The 25,002-nt window shown below is 43.3% G+C and overlaps 1 protein-coding gene across 1 annotated transcript in view; it reads right to left on the bottom strand.

Annotated features, from left to right (window-relative positions):
* Positions 1 to 24,770, bottom strand: part of LOC137364641 (nuclear valosin-containing protein-like) — a gene marked incomplete at its 5' end in the record, with an annotated part of 81,276 nt that extends 56,506 nt beyond the window's left edge. The window contains 6 exons of the mRNA XM_068027718.1: positions 17,533 to 17,612; positions 18,025 to 18,113; positions 18,688 to 18,764; positions 21,568 to 21,674; positions 23,099 to 23,243; positions 24,540 to 24,770. Of these exons, the coding sequence (XP_067883819.1) occupies positions 17,533 to 17,612; positions 18,025 to 18,113; positions 18,688 to 18,764; positions 21,568 to 21,674; positions 23,099 to 23,243; positions 24,540 to 24,770 (729 nt within the window). The remainder of the gene's footprint in view (positions 1 to 17,532; positions 17,613 to 18,024; positions 18,114 to 18,687; positions 18,765 to 21,567; positions 21,675 to 23,098; positions 23,244 to 24,539) is intronic.
* Between the last annotated feature and the right edge of the window lie 232 nt (positions 24,771 to 25,002).

Below are 25,002 nucleotides of genomic sequence, written 5' to 3'. Positions count from 1 at the left end.
AAATATAGACAGAGCAACTGACCACAATCAACTGTCTTAGGAAGAGACAGAGCTCATGATGGATTTTGGGGAAGTGAACGCAGACTGTTCATTGCTGACTCTTCCGCTTTTACCATGTTTGTGCAACCTAGCCAGATAAAGGCCAGATATAGTCTGGAATGGGCATTGAATTAAGGAACTAACTTGTGATGCTCGAACTAACGCTCTACTGACCTCGGACTTTGCAAAGGGCACAGAGCTGCAGGTGGTCTTGTGGTTGTCCTGTGGTTTATGCTTAATTGTGAAACTGCTAGCTCTGCTTCTTTTACACTATATATGTCCACGACGATTTGTAGCTGTCGGGAGCAGCAATGGACCGCATTTTGGTAAGGTGTGTTCCCCCATGATATCATGCAATAAAGTGTTTGATTCTCAACGTCTGATCCGGAGAATTTGTTCAACAATTGGGCACAATCTGGATTTTCTCCAACAGATTCAGTCTAGGATTAAGTCTGGGATTCAGTTGAATTAGCTAGGATTCAGATGAATTTGCGAGGATTCAGTCAAATTAGCTAGGATTCAGTCAAATTAGCTAGGATTCAGTCAAATTAGCTAGGATTCAGTCAAATTAGCTAGGATTCAGTCAAATTAGCTAGGATTCAGTCAAATTAGCTAGGATTCAGTCAAATTAGCTAGGATTCAGTCAAATTAGCTAGGATTCAGTCAAATTAGCTAGGATTCAGTCAAATTAGCTAGGATTCAGTCAAATTAGCTAGGATACAGTCAAATTAGCTAGGATTCAGTCAAATTAGCTAGGATTCAGTCGAATTAGCTATGATTCAGTCTAGGATTCAGTCGAATTAGCTATGATTCAGTCTAGGATTCAGTCGAATTAGCTATGATTCAGTCTAGGATTCAGTCGAATTCGCTATGATTCAGTCGAATTAGCTAGGATTCAGTCTAGGATTCAGTCGAATTAGCTATGATTCAGTCTAGGATTAAGTCGAATTCGCTTGGATTCAGTTGAATTAGCTAGGATTCAGTCAAATTAGCTGGATTCAGTCGAATTAGCTAGGATTCAGTCGAATTGGCTTGGATTCAGATGAATTAGCTAGATTTCAGTCCAGGATTCAGTCGAATTAGCTAGGATTCAGTCTTGGATTCAGTCGAATTAGCTCGGATCCAGTCGAATTAGCTAGGATTCAGTCAAGGATCCAGTTGAATTAGCTAGGATTCAGTCAAGGATCCAGTTGAATTAGCTAGGATTCAGTCAAGGATCCAGTTGAATTAGCTAGGATCCAGTTGAATTAGCTAGGATTCGGTTGAATTAGTTAGGATTCGGTTGAATTAGTTAGGATTCGGTTGAATTAGTTAGGATTCGGTTGAATTAGTTAGGATTCGGTTGAATTAGTTAGGAATCAGTTGAATTAGCTAGGATTCACTCTGGGATTCAGTTGAATTAGCTAGGATTCAGTCTAGGATTCAATTGAATTGTCTAGGATTCAGTCTAGGATTCAGTCTAGGATTCAGTCGAATTAGCTAGGACTCCGTCTAGGATTTAGTCGAATTAGCTAGGATTCAGTCGAATTAGCTAGGATTCAGATGAATTAGCTGGGACTCAGATGAGGATACAGTGGAATTAGGAAGGATTCAGTCTAGGATTCAGTCGAATTAGCTAGGATTCAGTCGAATTAGCTAGATTTAAGTAGAATTAGCTAGATTTAAGTCGAATTAGCTAGATTTAAGTCGAATTAGCTGGGGTTCAGTTGAATTAGCTAGGATTCAGTTGAATTAGCTAGGATTCAGTTGAATTAGCTAGGATTCAGTCTGGGATTCAGTCGAATTAGCTAGGATTCAGTCTGGAATTCAGTCGAATTAGCTAGGATTCAGTCTAGGATTCAAGTGAATTGTCTAGGATTCAGTCTAGGATTCAATTGAATTGTCTAGGATTCAGTCTAGGATTCAATTGAATTGTCTAGGATTCAGTCTAGGATTCAATTGAATTGTCTAGGATTCAGTCTAGGATTCAATTGAATTGTCTAGGATTCAGTCTAGGATTCAGTCGAATTAGCTAGGACTCCGTCAAGGATTTAGTCGAATTAGCTAGGATTCAGTCGAATTAGCTAGGATTCAGATGAATTAGCTGGGACTCAGATGAGGATACAGTGGAATTAGGAAGGATTCAGTCTAGGATTCAGTCAAATTAGCTGGGATTCAGTCGAATTAGCTAGATTTAAGTAGAATTAGCTAGATTTAAGTCGAATTAGCTAGATTTAAGTCGAATTAGCTAGATTTAAGTCGAATTAGCTAGATTTAAGTCGAATTAGCTGGGGTTCAGTTGAATTAGCTAGGATTCAGTTGAATTAGCTAGGATTCAGTTGAATTAGCTAGGATTCAGTCTGGGATTCAGTCGAATTAGCTAGGATTCAGTCTGGAATTCAGTCGAATTAGCTAGGATTCAGTCTGGAATTCAGTCGAATTAGCTAGGATTCAGTCTGGAATTCAGTCGAATTAGCTAGGATTCAGTCTGGAATTCAGTCGAATTAGCTAGGATTCAGTCTGGGATTCAGTCGAATTAGCTAGGATTCAGTCTGGGATTCAGTCGAATTAGCTAGGATTCAGTCTGGGATTCAGTCGAACTAGCTAGGATTCAGTCTGGGATTCAGTTGAATTAGCTAGGATTCAGTCTGGGGTTCAGTCGAACTAGCTAGGATTCAGTCTGGGATTCAGTCGAATTAGCTAGGATTCAGTCTGGGATTCAGTCGAATTAGCTAGGATTCAGTCTGGGGTTCAGTCGAATTAGCTAGGATTCAGTCTGGGATTCAGTCGAATTAGCTATGATTCAGTTGAATTAGCTAGGATTCAGATGAATTAGCTAGGATTCAGTCTAGGATTCAGTCGAATTAGCTATGATTCAGTCGAATTAGCAATGATTCAGTCTAGGATTCAGATGAATTAGCTAGGATTCAGTCTAGGATTCAGTCGAATTAGCTATGATTCAGTCGAATTAGCTAGAATTCTGTCGAATTAGCAATGATTCAGTCTAGGATTCAGATGAATTAGCTAGGTTTCACTTTAGGATTCAGATGAATGAGCCATGATTCAGTCGAATTAGCGTCTAGGATACAGTCGAATTAGCATCTAGGATACAGTCTAATTAGCTAGGATTCAGTTCAATTAGCTAGGATTCAGTCTAGGATTCAGTAGAATTAGCTAGGATTCAGTCGAATTAGCTAGGAATCAGGCTAGGATTCAGTCAAATTAGCTAGGATTCAGTCGAATTAGCTTGGATTCAGTCAAGGATCCAGTCGAATTAGCTAGGATTCAGTCGAATTAGCTAGGACTAAGTCTAGGATTCAGTGGAATTAGCTAGGATTCAGTTGAATTAGCGAGGACTCAGTCTAGGAATCAGTTGAATTAGCGAGGATTCAGTGGAATTAGCTAGGATTCAGTGGAATTAGCTGGGATTCAGTCCAGGATTCAGTTGAATTAGCTAGGATTCAGTCTAGGATTCCGTTGAATTAGCTAGGATTCAGTCTAGGATTCAGTTGAATTAGCTAGGATTCAGTCTAGGATTCAGTCGAATTCGCTAGGATTCAGTCTAGGATTCAGTCGAATTCGCTAGGAATCAGGCTAGCATTCAGTTGAATTAGCTAGGATTCAGATGAATTAGCTCGGACTCAGTTGAGGATACAGCGGAATTAGGAAGGATTCAGTCTAGGATTCAGTCGAATTAGCTAGGATTCAGTCGAATTAGCTAGTACTAAGTCTAGGATTCAGTGGAATTAGCTAGGATTCAGTTGAATTAGCGAGGACTCAGTCTAGGATTCAGTTGAATTAGCGAGGATTCAGTGGAATTAGCTGGGATTCAGTGGAATTAGCTGGGATTCAGTGGAATGAGCTGGGATTCAGTCCAGGATTCAGTTGAATTAGCTAGGATTCAGTCTAGGATTCAGTCGAATTCGCTAGGAATCAGGCTAGGATTCAGTTGAATTAGCTAGGATTCAGATGAATTAGCTAGGACTCAGTTGAGGATACAGCGGAATTAGGAAGGATTCAGTCTAGGATTCAGTCGAATTAGCTAGGATTCAGTCGAATTAGCTAGATTTAAGTCGAATTAGCTAGATTAAAGTCGAATTAGCTAGATTTAAGTCGAATTAGCTGGGGTTCAGTCGAATTAGCTAGGATTCAGTCTAGGATTCAATTGAATTGTCTAGGATTCAGTCTAGGATTCAATTGAATTGTCTAAGATTCAGTCTAGGATTCAGTCTAGGATTCAGTCGAATTAGCTAGGACTCCGTCTAGGATTTAGTCGAATTAGCTAGGATTCAGTCGAATTAGCTAGGATTCAGATGAATTAGCTGGGACTCAGACGAGGATACAGTGGAATTAGGAAGGATTCAGTCTAGGATTCAGTCAAATTAGCTGGGATTCAGTCGAATTAGCTAGATTTAAGTAGAATTAGCTAGATTTAAGTAGAATTAGCTAGATTTAAGTCGAATTAGCTAGATTTAAGTCGAATTAGCTAGATTTAAGTCGAATTAGCTGGGGTTCAGTTGAATTAGCTAGGATTCAGTTGAATTAGCTAGGATTCAGTTGAATTAGCTAGGATTCAGTCTGGGATTCAGTCGAATTAGCTAGGATTCAGTCTGGAATTCAGTCGAATTAGCTAGGATTCAGTCTGGGATTCAGTCGAATTAGCTAGGATTCAGTCTGGGATTCAGTCGAACTAGCTAGGATTCAGTCTGGGATTCAGTTGAATTAGCTAGGATTCAGTCTGGGGTTCAGTCGAACTAGCTAGGATTCAGTCTGGGATTCAGTCGAATTAGCTAGGATTCAGTCTGGGATTCAGTCGAATTAGCTAGGATTCAGTCTGGGGTTCAGTCGAACTAGCTAGGATTCAGTCTGGGATTCAGTCGAATTAGCTATGATTCAGTTGAATTAGCTAGGATTCAGATGAATTAGCTAGGATTCAGTCTAGGATTCAGTCGAATTAGCTATGATTCAGTCGAATTAGCAATGATTCAGTCTAGGATTCAGATGAATTAGCTAGGATTCAGTCTAGGATTCAGTCGAATTAGCTATGATTCAGTTGAATTAGCTAGGATTCAGATGAATTAGCTAGTATTCAGTCTAGGATTCAGTCGAATTAGCTATGATTCAGTCGAATTAGCAATGATTCAGTCTAGGATTCAGATGAATTAGCTAGGTTTCACTTTAGGATTCAGATGAATGAGCCATGATTCAGTCGAATTAGCGTCTAGGATACAGTCGAATTAGCATCTAGGATACAGTCTAATTAGCTAGGATTCAGTTCAATTATCTAGGATTCAGTCTAGGATTCAGTAGAATTAGCTAGGATTCAGTCGAATTAGCTAGGAATCAGGCTAGGATTCAGTCAAATTAGCTAGGATTCAGTCGAATTAGCTTGGATTCAGTCAAGGATCCAGTCGAATTAGCTAGGATTCAGTCGAATTAGCTAGGACTAAGTCTAGGATTCAGTGGAATTAGCTAGGATTCAGTTGAATTAGCGAGGACTCAGTCTAGGATTCAGTTGAATTAGCGAGGATTCAGTGGAATTAGCTAGGATTCAGTGGAATTAGCTAGGATTCAGTGGAATTAGCTAGGATTCAGTGGAATTAGCTGGGATTCAGTCCAGGATTCAGTTGAATTAGCTAGGATTCAGTCTAGGATTCAGTCGAATTCGCTAGGAATCAGGCTAGGATTCAGTTGAATTAGCTAGGATTCAGATGAATTAGCTAGGACTCAGTTGAGGATACAGCGGAATTAGGAAGGATTCAGTCTAGGATTCAGTCGAATTAGCTAGATTTAAGTCGAATTAGCTAGATTTAAGTCGAATTAGCTAGATTTAAGTCGAATTAGCTGGGGTTCAGTCGAATTAGCTAGGATTCAGTCGAATTAGCTAGGATTCAGTCGAATTAGCTAGGATTCAGTCGAATTAGCTAGGATTCAGTCGAATTAGCTAGGATTCAGTCGAATTAGTTAGGATTCAGTCGAATTAGTTAGGATTCAGTCGAATTAGTTAGGATTCAGTCTAGGATTCAGTCTGGGATTCAGTCGAATTAGCTAGGATTCAGTCTGGGATTCAGTCGAATTAGCTAGGATTCAGTCTGGGATTCAGTCGAACTAGCTAGGATTCAGTTGAATTAGCTAGGATTCAGATGAATTAGCTCGGATTCAGTCGAATTAGCTAGGATTCAGTCGAATTAGCTAGGATTCAGTCGAATTAGCAATGATTCAGTCTAGGATTCAGTTGAATTAGCTAGGATTCAGATGAATTAGCTAGGTTTCACTTTAGGATTCAGATGAATGAGCCATGATTCAGTCGAATTAGCTAGGTTTCAGTCTAGGATACAGTCCAATTAGCTAGGATTCAGTTGAATTAGCTAGGATTCAGTCTAGGATTCAGTCGAATTAGCCAGGATTCAGTCGAATTAGCCAGGATTCAGTCGAATTAGCTAGGATTCAGTCGAATTAGCTAGGATTCAGTCGAATTAGCTAGGATTCAGTCTTGGATTCAGTCGAATTAGCTCGGATCCAGTCGAATTAGCTAGGATTCAGTCAAGGATCCAGTTGAATTAGCTAGGATTCAGTCAAGGATCCAGTTGAATTAGCTAGGATTCAGTCAAGGATCCAGTTGAATTAGCTAGGATCCAGTTGAATTAGCTAGGATTCGGTTGAATTAGTTAGGATTCGGTTGAATTAGTTAGGATTCGGTTGAATTAGCTAGGAATCAGTTGAATTAGCTAGGATTCACTCTGGGATTCAGTTGAATTAGCTAGGATTCAGTCTAGGATTCAATTGAATTGTCTAGGATTCAGTCTAGGATTCAGTCGAATTAGCTAGGACTCAGTCTAGGATTTAGTCGAATTAGCTAGGATTCAGTCGAATTAGCTAGGATTCAGATGAATTAGCTGGGACTCAGACGAGGATACAGTGGAATTAGGAAGGATTCAGTCTAGGATTCAGTCAAATTAGCTAGGATTCAGTCAAATTAGCTAGGATTCAGTCTAGGATTCAGTCAAATTAGCTATGATTCAGTCTAGGATTCAGTCGGATTAGCTAGGATTCAGTCGAATTCGCTATGATTCAGTCTAGGATTCAGTCGAATTAGCTATGATTCAGTCTAGGATTCAGTCGAATTAGCTATGATTCAGTCTAGGATTAAGTCGAATTCGCTTGGATTCAGTTGAATTAGCTAGGATTCACTCTAGGACTCAGTCGAATTAGCTAGGATTCAGTCAAATTAGCTGGATTCAGTCGAATTGGCTTGGATTCAGATGAATTAGCTAGATTTCAGTCCAGGATTCAGTCAAATTAGCTAGGATTCAGTCGAATTAGCTAGGATTCAGTCTTGGATTCAGTCGAATTAGCTCGGATCCAGTCGAATTAGCTAGGATTCAGTCAAGGATCCAGTTGAATTAGCTAGGATTCAGTCAAGGATCCAGTTGAATTAGCTAGGATTCAGTTGAATTAGTTAGGATTCAGTCAAATTAGCTAGGAATCAGTTGAATTAGCTAGGATTCACTCTGGGATTCAGTTGAATTAGCTAGGATTCAGTCTAGGATTCAATTGAATTGTCTAGGATTCAGTCGAATTAGCTAGGACTCCGTCTTGGATTTAGTCGAATTAGCTAGGATTCAGATGAATTAGCTGGGACTCAGACGAGGATACAGTGGAATTAGGAAGGATTCAGTCTAGGATTCAGTCGAATTAGCTAGGATTCAGTCGAATTAGCTAGATTTAAGTAGAATTAGCTAGATTTAAGTCGAATTAGCTAGATTTAAGTCGAATTAGCTGGGGTTCAGTTGAATTAGCTAGGATTCAGTTGAATTAGCTAGGATTCAGTCTGGGATTCAGTCGAATTAGCTAGGATTCAGTCTGGAATTCAGTCGAATTAGCTAGGATTCAGTCTGGGATTCAGTCGAATTAGCTAGGATTCAGTCTGGGGTTCAGTCGAACTAGCTAGGATTCAGTCTGGGGTTCAGTCGAACTAGCTAGGATTCAGTCTGGGATTCAGTCGAATTAGCTAGGATTCAGTCTGGGATTCAGTCGAATTAGCTAGGATTCAGTCTGGGGTTCAGTCGAACTAGCTAGGATTCAGTCTGGGATTCAGTTGAATTAGCTAGGATTCAGTCTGGGATTCAGTCGAATTAGCTATGATTCAGTTGAATTAGCTAGGATTCAGATGAATTAGCTAGGATTCAGTCTAGGATTCAGTCGAATTAGCAATGATTCAGTCGAATTAGCAATGATTCAGTCTAGGATTCAGATGAATTAGCTAGGATTCAGTCTAGGATTCAGTCGAATTAGCTATGATTCAGTCGAATTAGCTAGAATTCTGTCGAATTAGCAATGATTCAGTCTAGGATTCAGATGAATTAGCTAGGTTTCACTTTAGGATTCAGATGAATGAGCCATGATTCAGTCGAATTAGCGTCTAGGATACAGTCGAATTAGCATCTAGGATTCAGTCGAATTAGCTATGATTCAGTCGAATTAGCTAGAATTCTGTCGAATTAGCAATGATTCAGTCTAGGATTCAGTTCAATTAGCTAGGATTCAGTCTAGGATTCAGTAGAATTAGCTAGGATTCAGTCGAATTAGCTAGGAATCAGGCTAGGATTCAGTCAAATTAGCTAGGATTCAGTCGAATTAGCTTGGATTCAGTCAAGGATCCAGTCGAATTAGCTAGGATTCAGTCGAATTAGCTAGGACTAAGTCTAGGATTCAGTGGAATTAGCTAGGATTCAGTTGAATTAGCGAGGACTCAGTCTAGGAATCAGTTGAATTAGCGAGGATTCAGTGGAATTAGCTAGGATTCAGTGGAATTAGCTGGGATTCAGTCCAGGATTCAGTTGAATTAGCTAGGATTCAGTCTAGGATTCCGTTGAATTAGCTAGGATTCAGTCTAGGATTCAGTTGAATTAGCTAGGATTCAGTCGAATTCGCTAGGATTCAGTCTAGGATTCAGTCGAATTCGCTAGGAATCAGGCTAGCATTCAGTTGAATTAGCTAGGATTCAGATGAATTAGCTCGGACTCAGTTGAGGATACAGCGGAATTAGGAAGGATTCAGTCTAGGATTCAGTCGAATTAGCTAGGATTCATTCGAATTAGCTAGATTTAAGTCGAATTAGCTAGATTTAAGTCGAATTAGCTAGATTTAAGTCGAATTAGCTGGGGTTCAGTCGAATTAGCTAGGATTCAGTCGAATTAGCTAGGATTCAGTCGAATTAGCTAGGATTCAGTCGAATTAGTTAGGATTCAGTCGAATTAGTTAGGATTCAGTCTAGGATTCAGTCTGGGATTCAGTCGTATTAGCTAGGATTCAGTCTGGGATTCAGTCGAATTAGCTAGGATTCAGTCTGGGATTCAGTCGAACTAGCTAGGATTCAGTCGAATTAGCTAGGATTCAGATGAATTAGCTCGGATTCAGTCGAATTAGCTAGGATTCAGTCGAATTAGCTAGGATTCAGATGAATTAGCTAGGTTTCACTTTAGGATTCAGATGAATGAGCCATGATTCAGTCGAATTAGCTAGGATTCAGTCTAGGATACAGTCCAATTAGCTAGGATTCAGTTGAATTAGCTAGGATTCAGTCTAGGATTCAGTCGAATTAGCCAGGATTCAGTTCAATTAGCTAGGATTCAGTCGAATTAGCTAGGATTCAGTCTAGGATTCAGTCGAATTAGCTAGGATTCAGTCTAGGATTCAGTCGAATTAGCTAGGATTCAGTCGAATTAGCTAGGATTCAGTCGAATTAGCTAGGATTCAGTCGAATTAGCTAGGATTCAGTCGAATTAGCTAGGATTCAGTCGAATTAGCTAGGATTCAGTCGAATTAGCTAGGATTCAGTCGAATTAGCTAGGATTCAGTCGAATTAGCTTGGATTCAGTCGAATTAGCTTGGATTCAGTCGAATTAGCTTAGATTCAGTCGAATTAGCTTAGATTCAGTCGAATTAGCTAGGATTCAGTCGAATTAGCTAGGATTCAGTCGAATTAGCTAGGATTCAGTCTTGGATTCAGTCGAATTAGCTCAGATCCAGTCGAATTAGCTAGGATTCAGTCAAGGATCCAGTTGAATTAGCTAGGATTCAGTCAAGGATCCAGTTGAATTAGCTAGGATTCAGTCAAGGATCCAGTTGAATTAGCTAGGATCCAGTTGAATTAGCTAGGATTCGGTTGAATTAGTTAGGATTCAGTCAAATTAGCTAGGAATCAGTTGAATTAGCTAGGATTCACTCTGGGATTCAGTTGAATTAGCTAGGATTCAGTCTAGGATTCAATTGAATTGTCTAGGATTCAATCTAGGATTCAGTCGAATTAGCTAGGACTCAGTCTAGGATTCAGTCGAATTAGCTCGGATTCAGTCGAATTAGCTAGGATTCAGTCGAATTAGCTAGGATTCAGTCGAATTAGCTAGGATTCAGTCGAATTAGCTGGGACTCAGACGAGGATACAGTGGAATTAGGAAGGATTCAGTCAAATTAGCTAGGATTCAGTCAAATTAGCTAGGATTCAGTCGAATTAGCTAGGATTCAGTCGAATTAGCTAGGATTCAGTCGAATTAGCTATGATTCAGTCTAGGATTCAGTCGAATTAGCTATGATTCAGTCTAGGATTCAGTCGAATTCGCTATGATTCAGTCTAGGATTCAGTCGAATTAGCTATGATTCAGTCTAGGATTCAGTCGAATTAGCTATGATTCAGTCTAGGATTAAGTCGAATTCGCTTGGATTCAGTTGAATTAGCTAGGATTCACTCTAGGACTCAGTCGAATTAGCTAGGATTCAGTCAAATTAGCTGGATTCAGTCGAATTAGCTAGGATTCAGTCGAATTGGCTTGGATTCAGATGAATTAGCTAGATTTCAGTCCAGGATTCAGTCGAATTAGCTAGGATTCAGTCGAATTAGCTAGGATTCAGTCGAATTAGCTAGGATTCAGTCGAATTAGCTAGGATTCAGTCGAATTAGCTAGGATTCAGTCTTGGATTCAGTCGAATTAGCTCGGATCCAGTCGAATTAGCTAGGATTCAGTCAAGGATCCAGTTGAATTAGCTAGGATTCAGTCAAGGATCCAGTTGAATTAGCTGGGATTCGGTTGAATTAGTTAGGATTCAGTCAAATTAGCTAGGAATCAGTTGAATTAGCTAGGATTCACTCTGGGATTCAGTTGAATTAGCTAGGATTCAGTCTAGGATTCAATTGAATTGTCTAGGATTCAGTCTAGGATTCAGTCGAATTAGCTAGGACTCAGTCTAGGATTTAGTCGAATTAGCTAGGATTCAGTCGAATTAGCTAGGATTCAGATGAATTAGCTGGGACTCAGACGAATTAGCTAGATTTAAGTCGAATTAGCTAGATTTAAGTCGAATTAGCTGGGGTTCAGTCGAATTAGCTAGGATTCAGTTGAATTAGCTAGGATTCAGTTGAATTAGCTAGGATTCAGTTGAATTAGCTAGGATTCAGTCTGGGATTCAGTCGAATTAGCTAGGATTCAGTCTGGAATTCAGTCGAATTAGCTAGGATTCAGTCTGGAATTCAGTCGAATTAGCTAGGATTCAGTGGGATTCAGTCGAATTAGCTGGGATTCAGTCTGGGTTTCAGTCGAATTAGCTAGGATTCAGTCTGGGGTTCAGTCGAACTAGCTAGGATTCAGTCTGGGATTCAGTCGAATTAGCTAGGATTCAGTCTGGGATTCAGTCGAATTAGCTAGGATTCAGTCTGGGGTTCAGTCGAACTAGCTAGGATTCAGTCTGGGATTCAGTCGAATTAGCTATGATTCAGTTGAATTAGCTAGGATTCAGATGAATTAGCTAGGATTCAGTCTAGGATTCAGTCGAATTAGCTATGATTCAGTCGAATTAGCAATGATTCAGTCTAGGATTCAGATGAATTAGCTAGGATTCAGTCTAGGATTCAGTCGAATTAGCTATGATTCAGTTGAATTAGCTAGGATTCAGATGAATTAGCTAGTATTCAGTCTAGGATTCAGTCGAATTAGCTATGATTCAGTCGAATTAGCAATGATTCAGTCTAGGATTCAGATGAATTAGCTAGGTTTCACTTTAGGATTCAGATGAATGTGCCATGATTCAGTCGAATTAGCGTCTAGGATACAGTCGAATTAGCATCTAGGATACAGTCTAATTAGCTAGGATTCAGTTCAATTATCTAGGATTCACTCTAGGATTCAGTCGAATTAGCTATGATTCAGTCTAGGATTAAGTCGAATTCGCTTGGATTCAGTTGAATTAGCTATGATTCACTCTAGGATTCAGTCGAATTAGCTATGATTCAGTCTAGGATTAAGTCGAATTAGCTAGGATTCAGTCAAATTAGCTGGATTCAGTCGAATTAGCTAGGATTCAGTCGAATTGGCTTGGATTCAGATGAATTAGCTAGATTTCAGTCCAGGATTCAGTCGAATTAGCTAGGATTCAGTCGAATTAGCTAGGATTCAGTCGAATTAGCTAGGATTCAGTCTTGGATTCAGTCGAATTAGCTCGGATCCAGTCGAATTAGCTAGGATTCAGTCGAATTAGCTAGGATTCAGTCAAGGATCCAGTTGAATTAGCTGGGATTCGGTTGAATTAGTTAGGATTCAGTCAAATTAGCTAGGAATCAGTTGAATTAGCTAGGATTCACTCTGGGATTCAGTTGAATTAGCTAGGATTCAGTCTAGGATTCAATTGAATTGTCTAGGATTCAGTCAAGGATCCAGTTGAATTAGCTAGGATTCAGTCAAGGATCCAGTTGAATTAGCTGGGATTCGGTTGAATTAGTTAGGATTTAGTCGAATTAGCTAGGATTCAGTCGAATTAGCTAGGATTCAGTCGAATTAGCTAGGATTCAGTCGAATTAGCTAGGATTCAGTCGAATTAGCTGGGACTCAGACGAATTAGCTAGATTTAAGTCGAATTAGCTAGATTTAAGTCGAATTAGCTGGGGTTCAGTCGAATTAGCTAGGATTCAGTTTAGGATTCAGTTGAATTAGCTAGGATTCAGTTGAATTAGCTAGGATTCAGTTGAATTAGCTAGGATTCAGTTGAATTAGCTAGGATTCAGTTGAATTAGCTAGGACTCAGTCTAGGATTCAGTCGAATTAGCTAGGACTCAGTCTAGGATTCAGTCGAATTAGCTAGGACTCAGTCTAGGATTCAGTCGAATTAGCTAGGACTCAGTCTAGGATTCAGTCGAATTAGCTAGGATTCAGTCAAGGATCCAGTTGAATTAGCTAGGATTCAGTCAAGGATCCAGTTGAATTAGCTAGGATTCCGTTGAATTAGTTAGGATTCAGTCGAATTAGCTAGGACTCAGTCTAGGATTCAGTCAAATTAGCTAGGAATCAGTTGAATTAGCTAGGATTCACTCTGGGATTCAGTTGAATTAGCTAGGATTCAGTTGAATTAACTAGGATTCAGTCTAGGATTCAATTGAATTAGCTAGGATTCAGTCGAATTCGCTAGGATTCAGTCGAATCAGCTAGGATTCAGTCGAATCAGCTAGGATTCAGTCGAATCAGCTAGGATTCAGTCGAATCAGCTAGGATTCAGTCGAATTAGCTAGGACTCAGTCTAGTTTTCAGTCGAATTAGCTAGGATTCAGTCGAATTAGCTTGGATTCAGCCTGGGATTCAGTCGAATTAGCTAGGATTCAGTTGAAATTAGAAATGAAAAAACTTGTGCTTGAAACAGTATTAACAATGAAGAAGACTATATTTGAAAAAGAGAGAGTATTTCGAAGAAAAAGAGAATGAAGGGAATTTGAAGTTAAAAACATGGAACTCAGACGAAGAGGTGGTACTGATTCCAGTGAAAGTTCTGGTGGGGTAATATCTGACTTCACCTCCGGTCCCAGTGAAATTTGTACAAGCTCTCCCTAAGTTTGAGGAAAGGGACATGGAGGCATTTTTCATTTCTTTCGAACAGACAGCCAAAAAGATGAAGTGGCCGAAGGAAAACTGGACACTGCTTATGCAAAGCAGGTTGATGGGCAGAGCTCAAGACGTTTATGCCATGCTTTCTGAGGAGGTTGCTGCAGATTATGAGATGACAAAAAAGGCTATTCTCGCTGCTTATGAGTGAGTCCCTGAAGCGTACTGGCAGAAATTTTGGAATCTTCGGAGCCTGTCCAGGCAAACTTATACAGAATTTGAGACGGTAAAGCAAATTAATTTTATTCGTTGGATGCGGGCTTTAAAAGGTAGAAGCCACGTATGAGCACCTTCGGGAATTAATTCTGGAAGAATTTAAAAATTCATTCCCTCCATCAGTAACTCACGTAGAGAACCAGAAGGTATCAACAGCTAGACAGCAGTGGAAATTGACAATAACGAGCTTGTTTATAAACCCAAACCCTTTGTCTGTCACCCCCACAAATCCGAGAAGGACAGAAGGTGGGAGGATGAAAGGAAGGCAAGTAGCCAGGGACAAGAAGGGGACAACTGGGAACCCCCGGGATCTCCTCCCCAGGCCAGAAAGGAAGATGCTGAGGGTGGAAGTGAGGTCCGAAAGCCTAAGTGTTAACATTGTCACAAGGTGGAACATCTTCATGCAGAATGCTGGAAGCTGCGGCGTAAACCCATGGGACCTATTAGGGTACACAAAGTCAATGCAGAGAAAGGGGCCCTGACCAAGAGTACAGCAGATCAGGCTGTAGCTCTGACTGCAGCTGTAAGACCAAATACAAAAACCAATGTGAGTGTTGGGGTTGAGAATAAGATACCTGAAAGTTATAGGGAATTCTTGTCAAAAGGAAAAGTAACTCCTTATCCCTCAAGTGAGGCAGGTAAACCTATAGTTATACTGAGGGATACAGGAGCTCCCCAAACTCTTTTGCTGGGGAAAGTCATAACATTTCCACCAGACAGCGCACTGAATGCTGAAGCTATAGTGAATGGTATTGGCACACCTTGAGTGTGACCTAATGTCTGGAACGGTCTTCTTTGGCCTCCTTATCTCGAGAGACGATGGATACGCGCCTGGAGGTGGTCAGTGGTTTGTGAAGCAGCGCCTGGAGTGGCTATAAAGGCCAATTCTGGAGTGACAGGCTCTTCCACAGGTGCTGCAGAGAAATTTGTTTGTTGGGGCTGTTGCACAGTTGGCTCTCCCCTTGCGCCTCTGTCTTTTTTCCTGCCAACTGCTAAGTCTCTTCGACTCGCCACATTTTAGTCCCGCCTTTATGGCTGCCCGCCAGCTCTGGCGAACGCTGGCAACTGACTCCCACGACTTGTGATCAATGTCACAGGATTTCATGTCGCGTTTGCAGACGTCTTTAAAGCGGAGACATGGACGGCCGGTGGGTCTGATACCAGTGGCGAGCTCACTGTACAATGTGTCTTTGGGGATCCTGCCATCTTCCATGCGGCTCACATGGCCAAGCCATCTCAAGCGCTGCTGACTCTGTAGTGTGTATATGCTGGGGATGTTGGCCGCCTCGAGGACTTCTGTGTTGGAGAAACGGTCCTGCCACCTGATGCCAAGGATTCTCTGGAGGCAGCGAAGATGGAATGAATTGAGACGTCGCTCTTGGCTGACATACGTTGTCCAGGCCTCGCTGCCATAGAGCAAGGTACTGAGGACACAGGCTTGATACACTCGGACTTTTGTGTTCCGTGTCAGTGCGCCATTTTCCCACACTCTCTTGGCCAGTGTGGACATAGCAGTGAAAGCCTTTCCCATGCGCTTGTTGATTTCTGCATCGAGAGACAGGTTACTGGTGATAGTTGAGCCTAGGTAGGTGAACTCTCGAACCACTTCCAGAGCATGGTCGCCGATATTGATGGATGGAGCATTTCTGACGTCCTGTCCCATGATGTTCATTTTCTTGAGGCTGATGGTTAGGCCAAATTCGGTGCAGGCAGCCGCAAACCTGTCGATGAGACTCTGCAGGCACTCTTCAGTGTGAGATGTTAGAGCAGCATAGTCAGCAAAGAGGAGTTCCCTGATGAGGACTTTCCGAACATTGGTCTTCGCTCTGAGACTGGCAAGGTTGAACAACCTGCCATCTGATCTTGTGTGGAGGAAAATTCCTTCTTCTGAAGACTTGAACGCGTGTGAGAGCAGCAGGGAGAAGAAGATCCCAAACAGTGTAGGTGTGAGAACACAGCCCTGTTTCACGCCACTCAGGATAGGAAAGGGCTCTGATGAGGAGCCACCATGTTGAATTGTGCCTTTCATATTGTCATGGAATGAGGTGATGATACTTAGTAGCTTTGGTGGACATCCGATCTTTTCTAGTAGTCTGAAGAGACCACGTCTGCTGAAGTCAAAGGCTTTGGTGAGATCAATGAAAGCAACGTAGAGGGGCATCTGTTGTTCTCAGCATTTCTCCTGTAGCTGCCGAAGGGAGAACAGCATGTCAATGGTGGATCTCTCTGCTCGAAAGCCACACTGTGTCTCAGGGTAGACACGCTCAGCCAGCTTCTGGAGCCTGTTTAAAGCGACTCAAGCGAAGACTTTTCCCACTATGCTGAGCAGGGAGATTCCACGGTAGTTGTTGCAGTCACCGCGGTCACCTTTGTTCTTTGTGAGGGTGATGATATTGGCACTGCGCATGTCCTGGGGTACTGCTCCCTCGTCCCAGCACAGGCAAAGCAGTTTGTACAGTGCTGAAAGTATAGCAGGCTTAACACTCTTGATTATTTCAGGGGTAATGCCGTCCTTCTCAGGGGCTTTTCCGCTGACTAGAGAATCAATGGCATCACTGAGTTCTGATTTTGTTGGCTGTACGTCCAGCTCATCCATGACTGGCAGAGACTGGGCTGCATTGAGGGCAGTCTCAGTGACAACATTTTCCCTGGAGTACAGTTCCAGGTGGTGCTCAACCCAGCGGTCCATTTGCTTGCGTTGGTCAGTGATTGTCTCCCCTGATTTAGACTTGAGGGGGACGATCTTCTTGATGGTTGGTCCAAAAGCTCTCTTAATGCCATCATACATTCCTCTGATGTTTCCGGTGTCAGAGGCCAGCTGAATATGACTGCATAGGTGTTGCCAGTAGTAAGCCAATTAGTGTAAAGAGGTTTTACTACAGTTGCACAGGGCATTGGTGAGGCCATACCTGGAGTATTGCGTGCAGTTTTGGTCTCCTTACCTAAGGAAGGATATACATACCATAGAGGGAGCACAATAAAGGTTCAGGAGACTAATTCCTGGAATGAGGAGATTGTCTTTTGAGGAGAGATTAAGCAGGCTAGGCCTATATTCCTTGGAGTTTAGCAGAATGAAAATTGATTCCCCTGGCTGCATGCAGACAGTCAGAACAAGGGGAATGAGGGATTGGCCATTTTGGACTGAGTTGAGGAGAAATTTCTTCAAAGGTTGTGAATCTTTGGAATTCTCTACCCCAGAGACTGTGGAGGCTCATTTGTTGAGTATATCTAAGAGGTCAATAAATTTTTGGGCACTAAGGGATGGTGCGGGAAGGTGCGGGAAGGTGCGATTGACATCGAAGATGAGCTATGACATCGAATGACTGAAGGGCCTGCTCCACTTTCTTATCTTCTCGGTACTATTCTATCATCTCACCTTTTTGGACACGGAAGGTTTCACTTTTTTGAAGGCTGCTTCAAAATGCTGCTGTGCCACTTGCATTCCCGAACAGGAAGCTGAAAGTTAAAAACAGTTAATAAAGGACTAACAGGAAAAAGGCAGTGACTCAGAGACCAACAGAGGAGTAGGGGGAAACTGGGAGACTGGGATGGGGCAGTGGGGGAGTGGAAGACTGGGGAGGGGGAGGAGCGACCGGGTTTTTTGGGGGAGGTGGGGGGAAGGTGGAGGAGAGGTGGGGGCAGGAGAGTTGGGGGCAGGGGAGGGGAGGAGACAGGGAGGCTTGGGGCCAGGGAGGTGAGTGGGATGGTAGAGACAGGGTGAAAGGGCGGAGGTACCGGATCTGGGGCTGGGGGCAGGAGGGGGTGTAGGAGCTATAGGGAGGGGACTCGCAGACAAGCGGTGTGGGGGGGAGCTGTATCTCTGAGTGTAAAAGCAGCTCCCTTTAGGGAGAAACTAACAATAACTTACATGAGGCAGCCTCTGGAGACCGGTGAGACAGGTACTCCCTCAGGGCATTAACAGAAGCTTCACGTACCAACGCAGACAGATCAGCACCTCTGCAGAGGAAAACAAACAATCAACAGAGCTCATCATCAACAGGGGGGGGGGGGGGGCAGGGGGAAGAGTGGGGTGGGAAGAGGGGGAGGAGTGGGGTGGGAGAGAGAGGGGGGGGGCGGGGGAGAGAGGGGGGGGGCGGGGGAGAGAGGGGGGGGCGGGGGAGAGAGGGGGGGGCGGGGGAGAGAGGGGGGGGCGGGGGAGAGGTGGGGGGGCGGGGGAGAGGTGGGGGGGCGGGGGAGAGGTGGGGGGGCGGGGGAGAGGTGGGGGGGCGGGGGAGGGGGGGGGCGGGGGAGAGAGGGGGGGCGGGGGAGAGAGGGGGGGCGGGGGAGAGAGGGGGGGCGGGGGAGAGAGGGGGGGCGGGGGAGAGAGGGGGGGCGGGGGAGAGAGGGGGGGCGGGGGAGAGAGGGGGGGCGGGGGAGAGAGGGGGGGCGGGGGAGAGAGGGGGGGCGGGGGAGAGAGGGGGGGCGGGGGAGAGAGGGGGGGCGGGGGAGAGGGGGGGGGGGGCGGGGGAGAGAGGGGTGATTGGGGGAGAGAGGAAGGGGCGGGGGAGACGTGAGAAATCGCTGAACTCACGTGAAGCAGTTGCAGCGCTGGTCAGTAGCGATCGTGAACAGATCAACATCAGGGTCCATGGGGGGGCGAGTCCCAAACTGTAAAAACCCCAAATTAAACATCGGGTGGTGCAGAGCAGGTGATATATCCCCATATACCACCCAAATATACTCCCATCTATCAAATTTCCCCCATATACCATCCAGATACATCCCCATACCACCCAAATGTACCCTCATATACCACCCTAATATACCTCATATTCCACCCTAATATACCCCCTGAACCAGCACATATACCCCTAACACACCCCCTCAAACCACCTCCCCCCATATACACCCCCTCAAACCTCACTCCTCACATACAACCACATATACAGTCCTCAAAAGGAGGCAGTGGGTGTTGTGGTAATGTCACAGAACTAACAATCCAGAGGCCCAGGGTAATGCTGGGGGTCATGGGTTAAACTCCCACCACAGACACTGGTAGAATTTAAATTCAAATAATATATCTGAATTTTAAAAAATGCTCCTCTCAGTAATGATGACCATGAAACCATTGTCGATTGTTGTAAAAACCCATCTGATTCACTAATGTCCTTTAGGGAAGGAAATCTGCTGTCCTTACCTGGTCTGGCCTACATGTGACTCCAGGCCCACAGCAATGTGGTTGACGATTACATGGCCTCTGAAATGGCCTTGCAAGCCACTCAGTTGTATCAAACCGCTAGAGAAAATGAGGAATGAAACCGGACGGACCATCCGACATCGACCTAGGCACCGGGAACGACAACGGCAAACCCAGCCCTGTCGACCATGCAAAGTCCTCCTTACTAACATCTGGGGGCTTGTGCCAAAGTTGGGAGAGCTGTCCCACAGACTAGTCAAGCAACAGCCTGACATAGTCATACTCACGGAATCATATCTGATAATGTCCCAGACTCTGCCATCACCATTCCCCAGTATGTCCTGTCCCACCGGCAGGACAGACCCGAGACAGGTGGTGGCACAGTGGTATACAGTCGGGAGGGAGTTGCTCTCGGAGTACTCAACATTGACTCTGGACCCCATGAAGTCTCATGGCATCAGGTCAAACATGGACCGAGGAAACCTCCTACTGATTACCACCTACTGCCCTCCCTCAGCTGATGACTCAGTACTCCTCCATGTTGAACAGCACTTGGAGGAAGCACGGAGGGTGGCAAAGGCACAATATGTACTCTGGGTGGGGGACTTCAATGTCCATCACCGTGAGTGGCTCGGTAGCACCACCACTGACCGAGCTGGCCAAGTCCTAAAGGACATAGCTGCTAGACTGGGTCTGCAGCAGGTGGTGGGGGAACCAACAAGAGGGGAAAACATATTTGACCTTGTCTTCACCAATCTGCCTGCCGCAGATGCATCTGTCCATGACAGTATTGGTGGGAGTGACTACCTCACAATCCTTGTGGTGACGAAGTGCGCCTGCTGGAAACCCGCCCCCCCCCGCAATGTGGTTTGGCACTATCACCGTGCTAAATGGGACAGACTCAGAACAGATCTAGAAGCACAAAACTGGGCATCCATGAGGCGCTGTGGGCCATCAGCAGCAGCAGAATTGTACTCAACCACAATCTGTAACCTCATGGCCCAGCATATCCCCCACTCTACCATTACCATTAAGCCAGGAGACCAACCCTGGTTCAATGAAGATGCAGGAAGGCATGACAGGAGCAGCACCAGGCATACCTCAAAATGAGGTGTCAACCTGGTGATGCTACAACACAGGACTATCTGCACGCCAAACTGCGTAAGCAGCATGCGATAGACAGAGCTAAGCGATCCCATAACCAACAGATCAGATCTAAGCTCTGCAGTCCTGCCACATCCAGTTGTGAATGGTGGTGGACAATTAAACAACTAACTGGAGGAGGTGGCTCCACAAATATCCCCATCCTCAATGATGGGGGAGCCCAGCACATCAGTGTGAAAGATAAGGCAGAAGCATTTGCAACAATCTTCAGCCAGAAGTGCCGAGTTGATGATCCATCTCGGCCTCCTCCTGAAGTCCCCAGCATCACAAATGCCAGACTTCAGCCAATTTGATTCACTCTGCGTGATATCAAGAAACGACTGAAGGCACTGGATACTGCAACAATATCCCGGCAACAGTACTGAAGACCGGTGCTCCAGAACTTGCCGTGCCCCTAGCCAAGCTGTTCCAGTACAGCTACAACACTGGCATCTACCCTGCAATGTGGAAAATGGCCCAAGTATGTCCTGTACACAAAAAGCAGGACAAATCCAACCCGGCCAATTATCGCCCCATCAGCCTACTCTCAATCATCAGTAAAGTGATGGAAGGTGTCATCAACAGTGCTATCAAGCAGCACTTGCTTAGCAATAACCTGCTCAGTGACTCTCAGTTTGGGTTCCGCCAGGGCCACTCAGCTCCTGACCTCATGACAGCCTTGGTTCAAACATGGACAAAAGAGCTGAACTCCAGAGGTGAGGCAGCATCTGACTGAGTATGGGACTGAGGTCGGACCGGGCTGGGGAGAGGGGAAGCGGGCTGGTGCGATGGGAACAGGGGGAGGAAAGCGGGCGGGGGAGGGAGTGACTTCCCTCGCCAAAAGGCACCAGTGAACCAGTTGTTTCTCTCTTTCCAACAACTATCTGGCAGCTTTCCCAATTTGTCATAATGTTGACTAACAATGTTATACTAGTGCCAGAACTACTGAATAAAGGTAGCATGCTGTGAGATCACCGGATAATAACACACAGGCATCGGAGAGGCAGGAGAGAGATCAGCGATGATCCTCTACACTGCCAAATATCCTATCATTATTCTCTGTCCAGAGTTACAAGTATTGAATGGCCACTTGAGTGTGTTTGGCTGGATGGGGCTGTTGGAGCTTTTTACCTTGGTCAGAGTTTGGAGGATAGCGAATCGGTCGGAGGCCAGAGGCAATCCAACATACAGCGTCTTATCCAATCTTCCAGGCCGCAGGATGGCAGGGTCAATAATATCTAGCAGGAAACAATGACAGAGATTAAGCAACTAATCACTGTCACCATAATCATCATTAAACTGAGCCCCATAATCATCATTAAACTGAGCCTCATAATCATCACTAAACTGAGCCCCATAATCATCACTAAACTGAGCCTCATAATCATCACTAAACTGAGCTCCATAATCATCACTAAACTGAGCCTCATAATCATCACTAAACTGAGCTCCATAATCATCACTAAACTGAGCTCCATAATCATCACTAAACTGAGCCTCATAATCATCACTAAACTGAGCTCCATAATCATCACTAAACTGAGCCTCATAATCATCACTAAACTGAGCTCCATAATCATCACTAAACTGAGCTCCATAATCATCACTAAACTGAGCTCCATAATCATCACTAAACTGAGCTCCATAATCATCACTAAACTGAGCTCCATAATCATCACTAAACTGAGCCTCATAATCATCACTAAACTGAGCTCCATAATCATCACTAAACTGAGCCCATAATCATCACTAAACTGAGCCTCATAATCATCACTAAACTGAGCCTCATAATCATCACTAAACTGAGCCTCATAATCATCACTAAACTGAGCTCCATAATCATCACTAAACTGAGCTCCATAATCATCACTAAACTGAGCTCCATAATCATCACTAAACTGAGCTCCATAATCATCACTAAACTGAGCTCCATAATCATCACTAAACTGAGCTCCATAATCATCACTAAACTGAGCTCCATAATCATCACTAAACTGAGCTCCATAATCATCACTAAACTGAGCTCCATAATCATCACTAAACTGAGCTCCATAATCATCACTAAACTGAGCCTCATAATCATCACTAAACTGAGCTCCATAATCATCACTAAACTGAGCCCCATAATCATCACTAAACTGAGCCTCATAATCATCACTAAACTGAGCCTCATAATCATCACTAAACTGAGCTCCATAATCATCACTAAACTGAGCTCCATAATCATCACTAAACTGAGCTCCATAATCATCACTAAACTGAGCTCCATAATCATCACTAAACTGAGCTCCATAATCATCACTAAACTGAGCCTCATAATCATCACTAAACTGAGCTCCATAATCATCACTAAACTGAGCTCCATAATCATCACTAAACTGAGCCTCATAATCATCACTAAACTGAGCTCCATAATCATCACTAAACTGAGCTCCATAATCATCACTAAACTGAGCTCCATAATCATCACTAAACTGAGCTCCATAATCATCACTAAACTGAGCCTCATAATCATCACTAAACTGAGCTCCATAATCATCACTAAACTGAGCCTCATAATCATCATTAAACTGAGCTCCATAATCATCACTAAACTGAGCTCCATAATCATCACTAAACTGAGCCCCATAATCATCACTAAACTGAGCCTCATAATCATCACTAAACTGAGCCTCATGATCATCACTAAACTGAGCCTCATGATCATCACTAAACTGAGCTCCATAATCATCACGAAACTGAGCCTCGTAATCATCACTAAACTGAGCTCCGTAATCATCACTAAACTGAGCTCCGTAATCACTAAACTGAGCTCCGTAATCATCACTAAACTGAGCTCCGTAATCATCACTAAACTGAGCTCCGTAATCATCACTAAACTGAGCTCCGTAATCATCACTAAACTGAGCTCCGTAATCATCACTAAACTGAGCTCCATAATCACTAAACTGAGCTCCATAATCATCACTAAACTGAGCTCCATAATCATCACTAAACTGAGCTCCATAATCATCACTAAACTGAGCTCCATAATCATCACTAAACTGAGCTCCATAATCACTAAACTGAGCTCCATAATCATCACTAAACTGAGCTCCATAATCATCACTAAACTGAGCTCCATAATCATCACTAAACTGAGCTCCATAATCATCACTAAACTGAGCTCCATAATCATCACTAAACTGAGCTCCATAATCATCACTAAACTGAGCCTCATAATCATCACTAAACTGAGCTCCATAATCATCACTAAACTGAGCTCCATAATCATCACTAAACTGAGCTCCATAATCATCACTAAACTGAGCTCCATAATCATCACTAAACTGAGCTCCATAATCATCACTAAACTGAGCTCCATAATCATCACTAAACTGAGCTCCATAATCATCACTAAACTGAGCTCCATAATCATCACTAAACTGAGCCTCATAATCATCACTAAACTGAGCTCCATAATCATCACTAAACTGAGCCTCATAATCATCACTAAACTGAGCCCCATAATCATCACTAAACTGAGCTCCATAATCATCACTAAACTGAGCTCCATAATCATCACTAAACTGAGCTCCATAATCATCACTAAACTGAGCTCCATAATCATCACTAAACTGAGCTCCATAATCATCACTAAACTGAGCTCCATAATCATCACTAAACTGAGCTCCATAATCATCACTAAACTGAGCCTCATAATCATCACTAAACTGAGCTCCATAATCATCACTAAACTGAGCCTCATAATCATCACTAAACTGAGCCTCATAATCATCACTAAACTGAGCTCCATAATCATCACTAAACTGAGCTCCATAATCATCACTAAACTGAGCCTCATAATCATCACTAAACTGAGCTCCATAATCATCACTAAACTGAGCTCCATAATCATCACTAAACTGAGCTCCATAATCATCACTAAACTGAGCCTCATAATCATCACTAAACTGAGCTCCATAATCATCACTAAACTGAGCCTCATAATCATCATTAAACTGAGCTCCATAATCATCACTAAACTGAGCTCCATAATCATCACTAAACTGAGCTCCATAATCATCACTAAACTGAGCCTCATAATCATCACTAAACTGAGCCTCATGATCATCACTAAACTGAGCCTCATGATCATCACTAAACTGAGCTCCATAATCATCACGAAACTGAGCCTCGTAATCATCACTAAACTGAGCTCCGTAATCATCACTAAACTGAGCTCCGTAATCACTAAACTGAGCTCCGTAATCATCACTAAACTTAGCTCCGTAATCATCACTAAACTGAGCTCCGTAATCATCACTAAACTGAGCTCCGTAATCATCACTAAACTGAGCTCCGTAATCATCACTAAACTGAGCTCCATAATCACTAAACTGAGCTCCATAATCATCACTAAACTGAGCTCCATAATCATCACTAAACTGAGCTCCATAATCATCACTAAACTGAGCTCCATAATCATCACTAAACTGAGCTCCATAATCATCACTAAACTGAGCTCCATAATCATCACTAAACTGAGCTCCATAATCATCACTAAACTGAGCTCCATAATCATCA

The sequence above is a fragment of the Heterodontus francisci genome, unplaced genomic scaffold, assembly GCF_036365525.1.
Source record: "Heterodontus francisci isolate sHetFra1 unplaced genomic scaffold, sHetFra1.hap1 HAP1_SCAFFOLD_781, whole genome shotgun sequence".
In the NCBI taxonomy this organism is placed as follows: domain Eukaryota; kingdom Metazoa; phylum Chordata; class Chondrichthyes; order Heterodontiformes; family Heterodontidae; genus Heterodontus; species Heterodontus francisci.
This window is presented reverse-complemented; position numbering and strand designations above follow the sequence as displayed.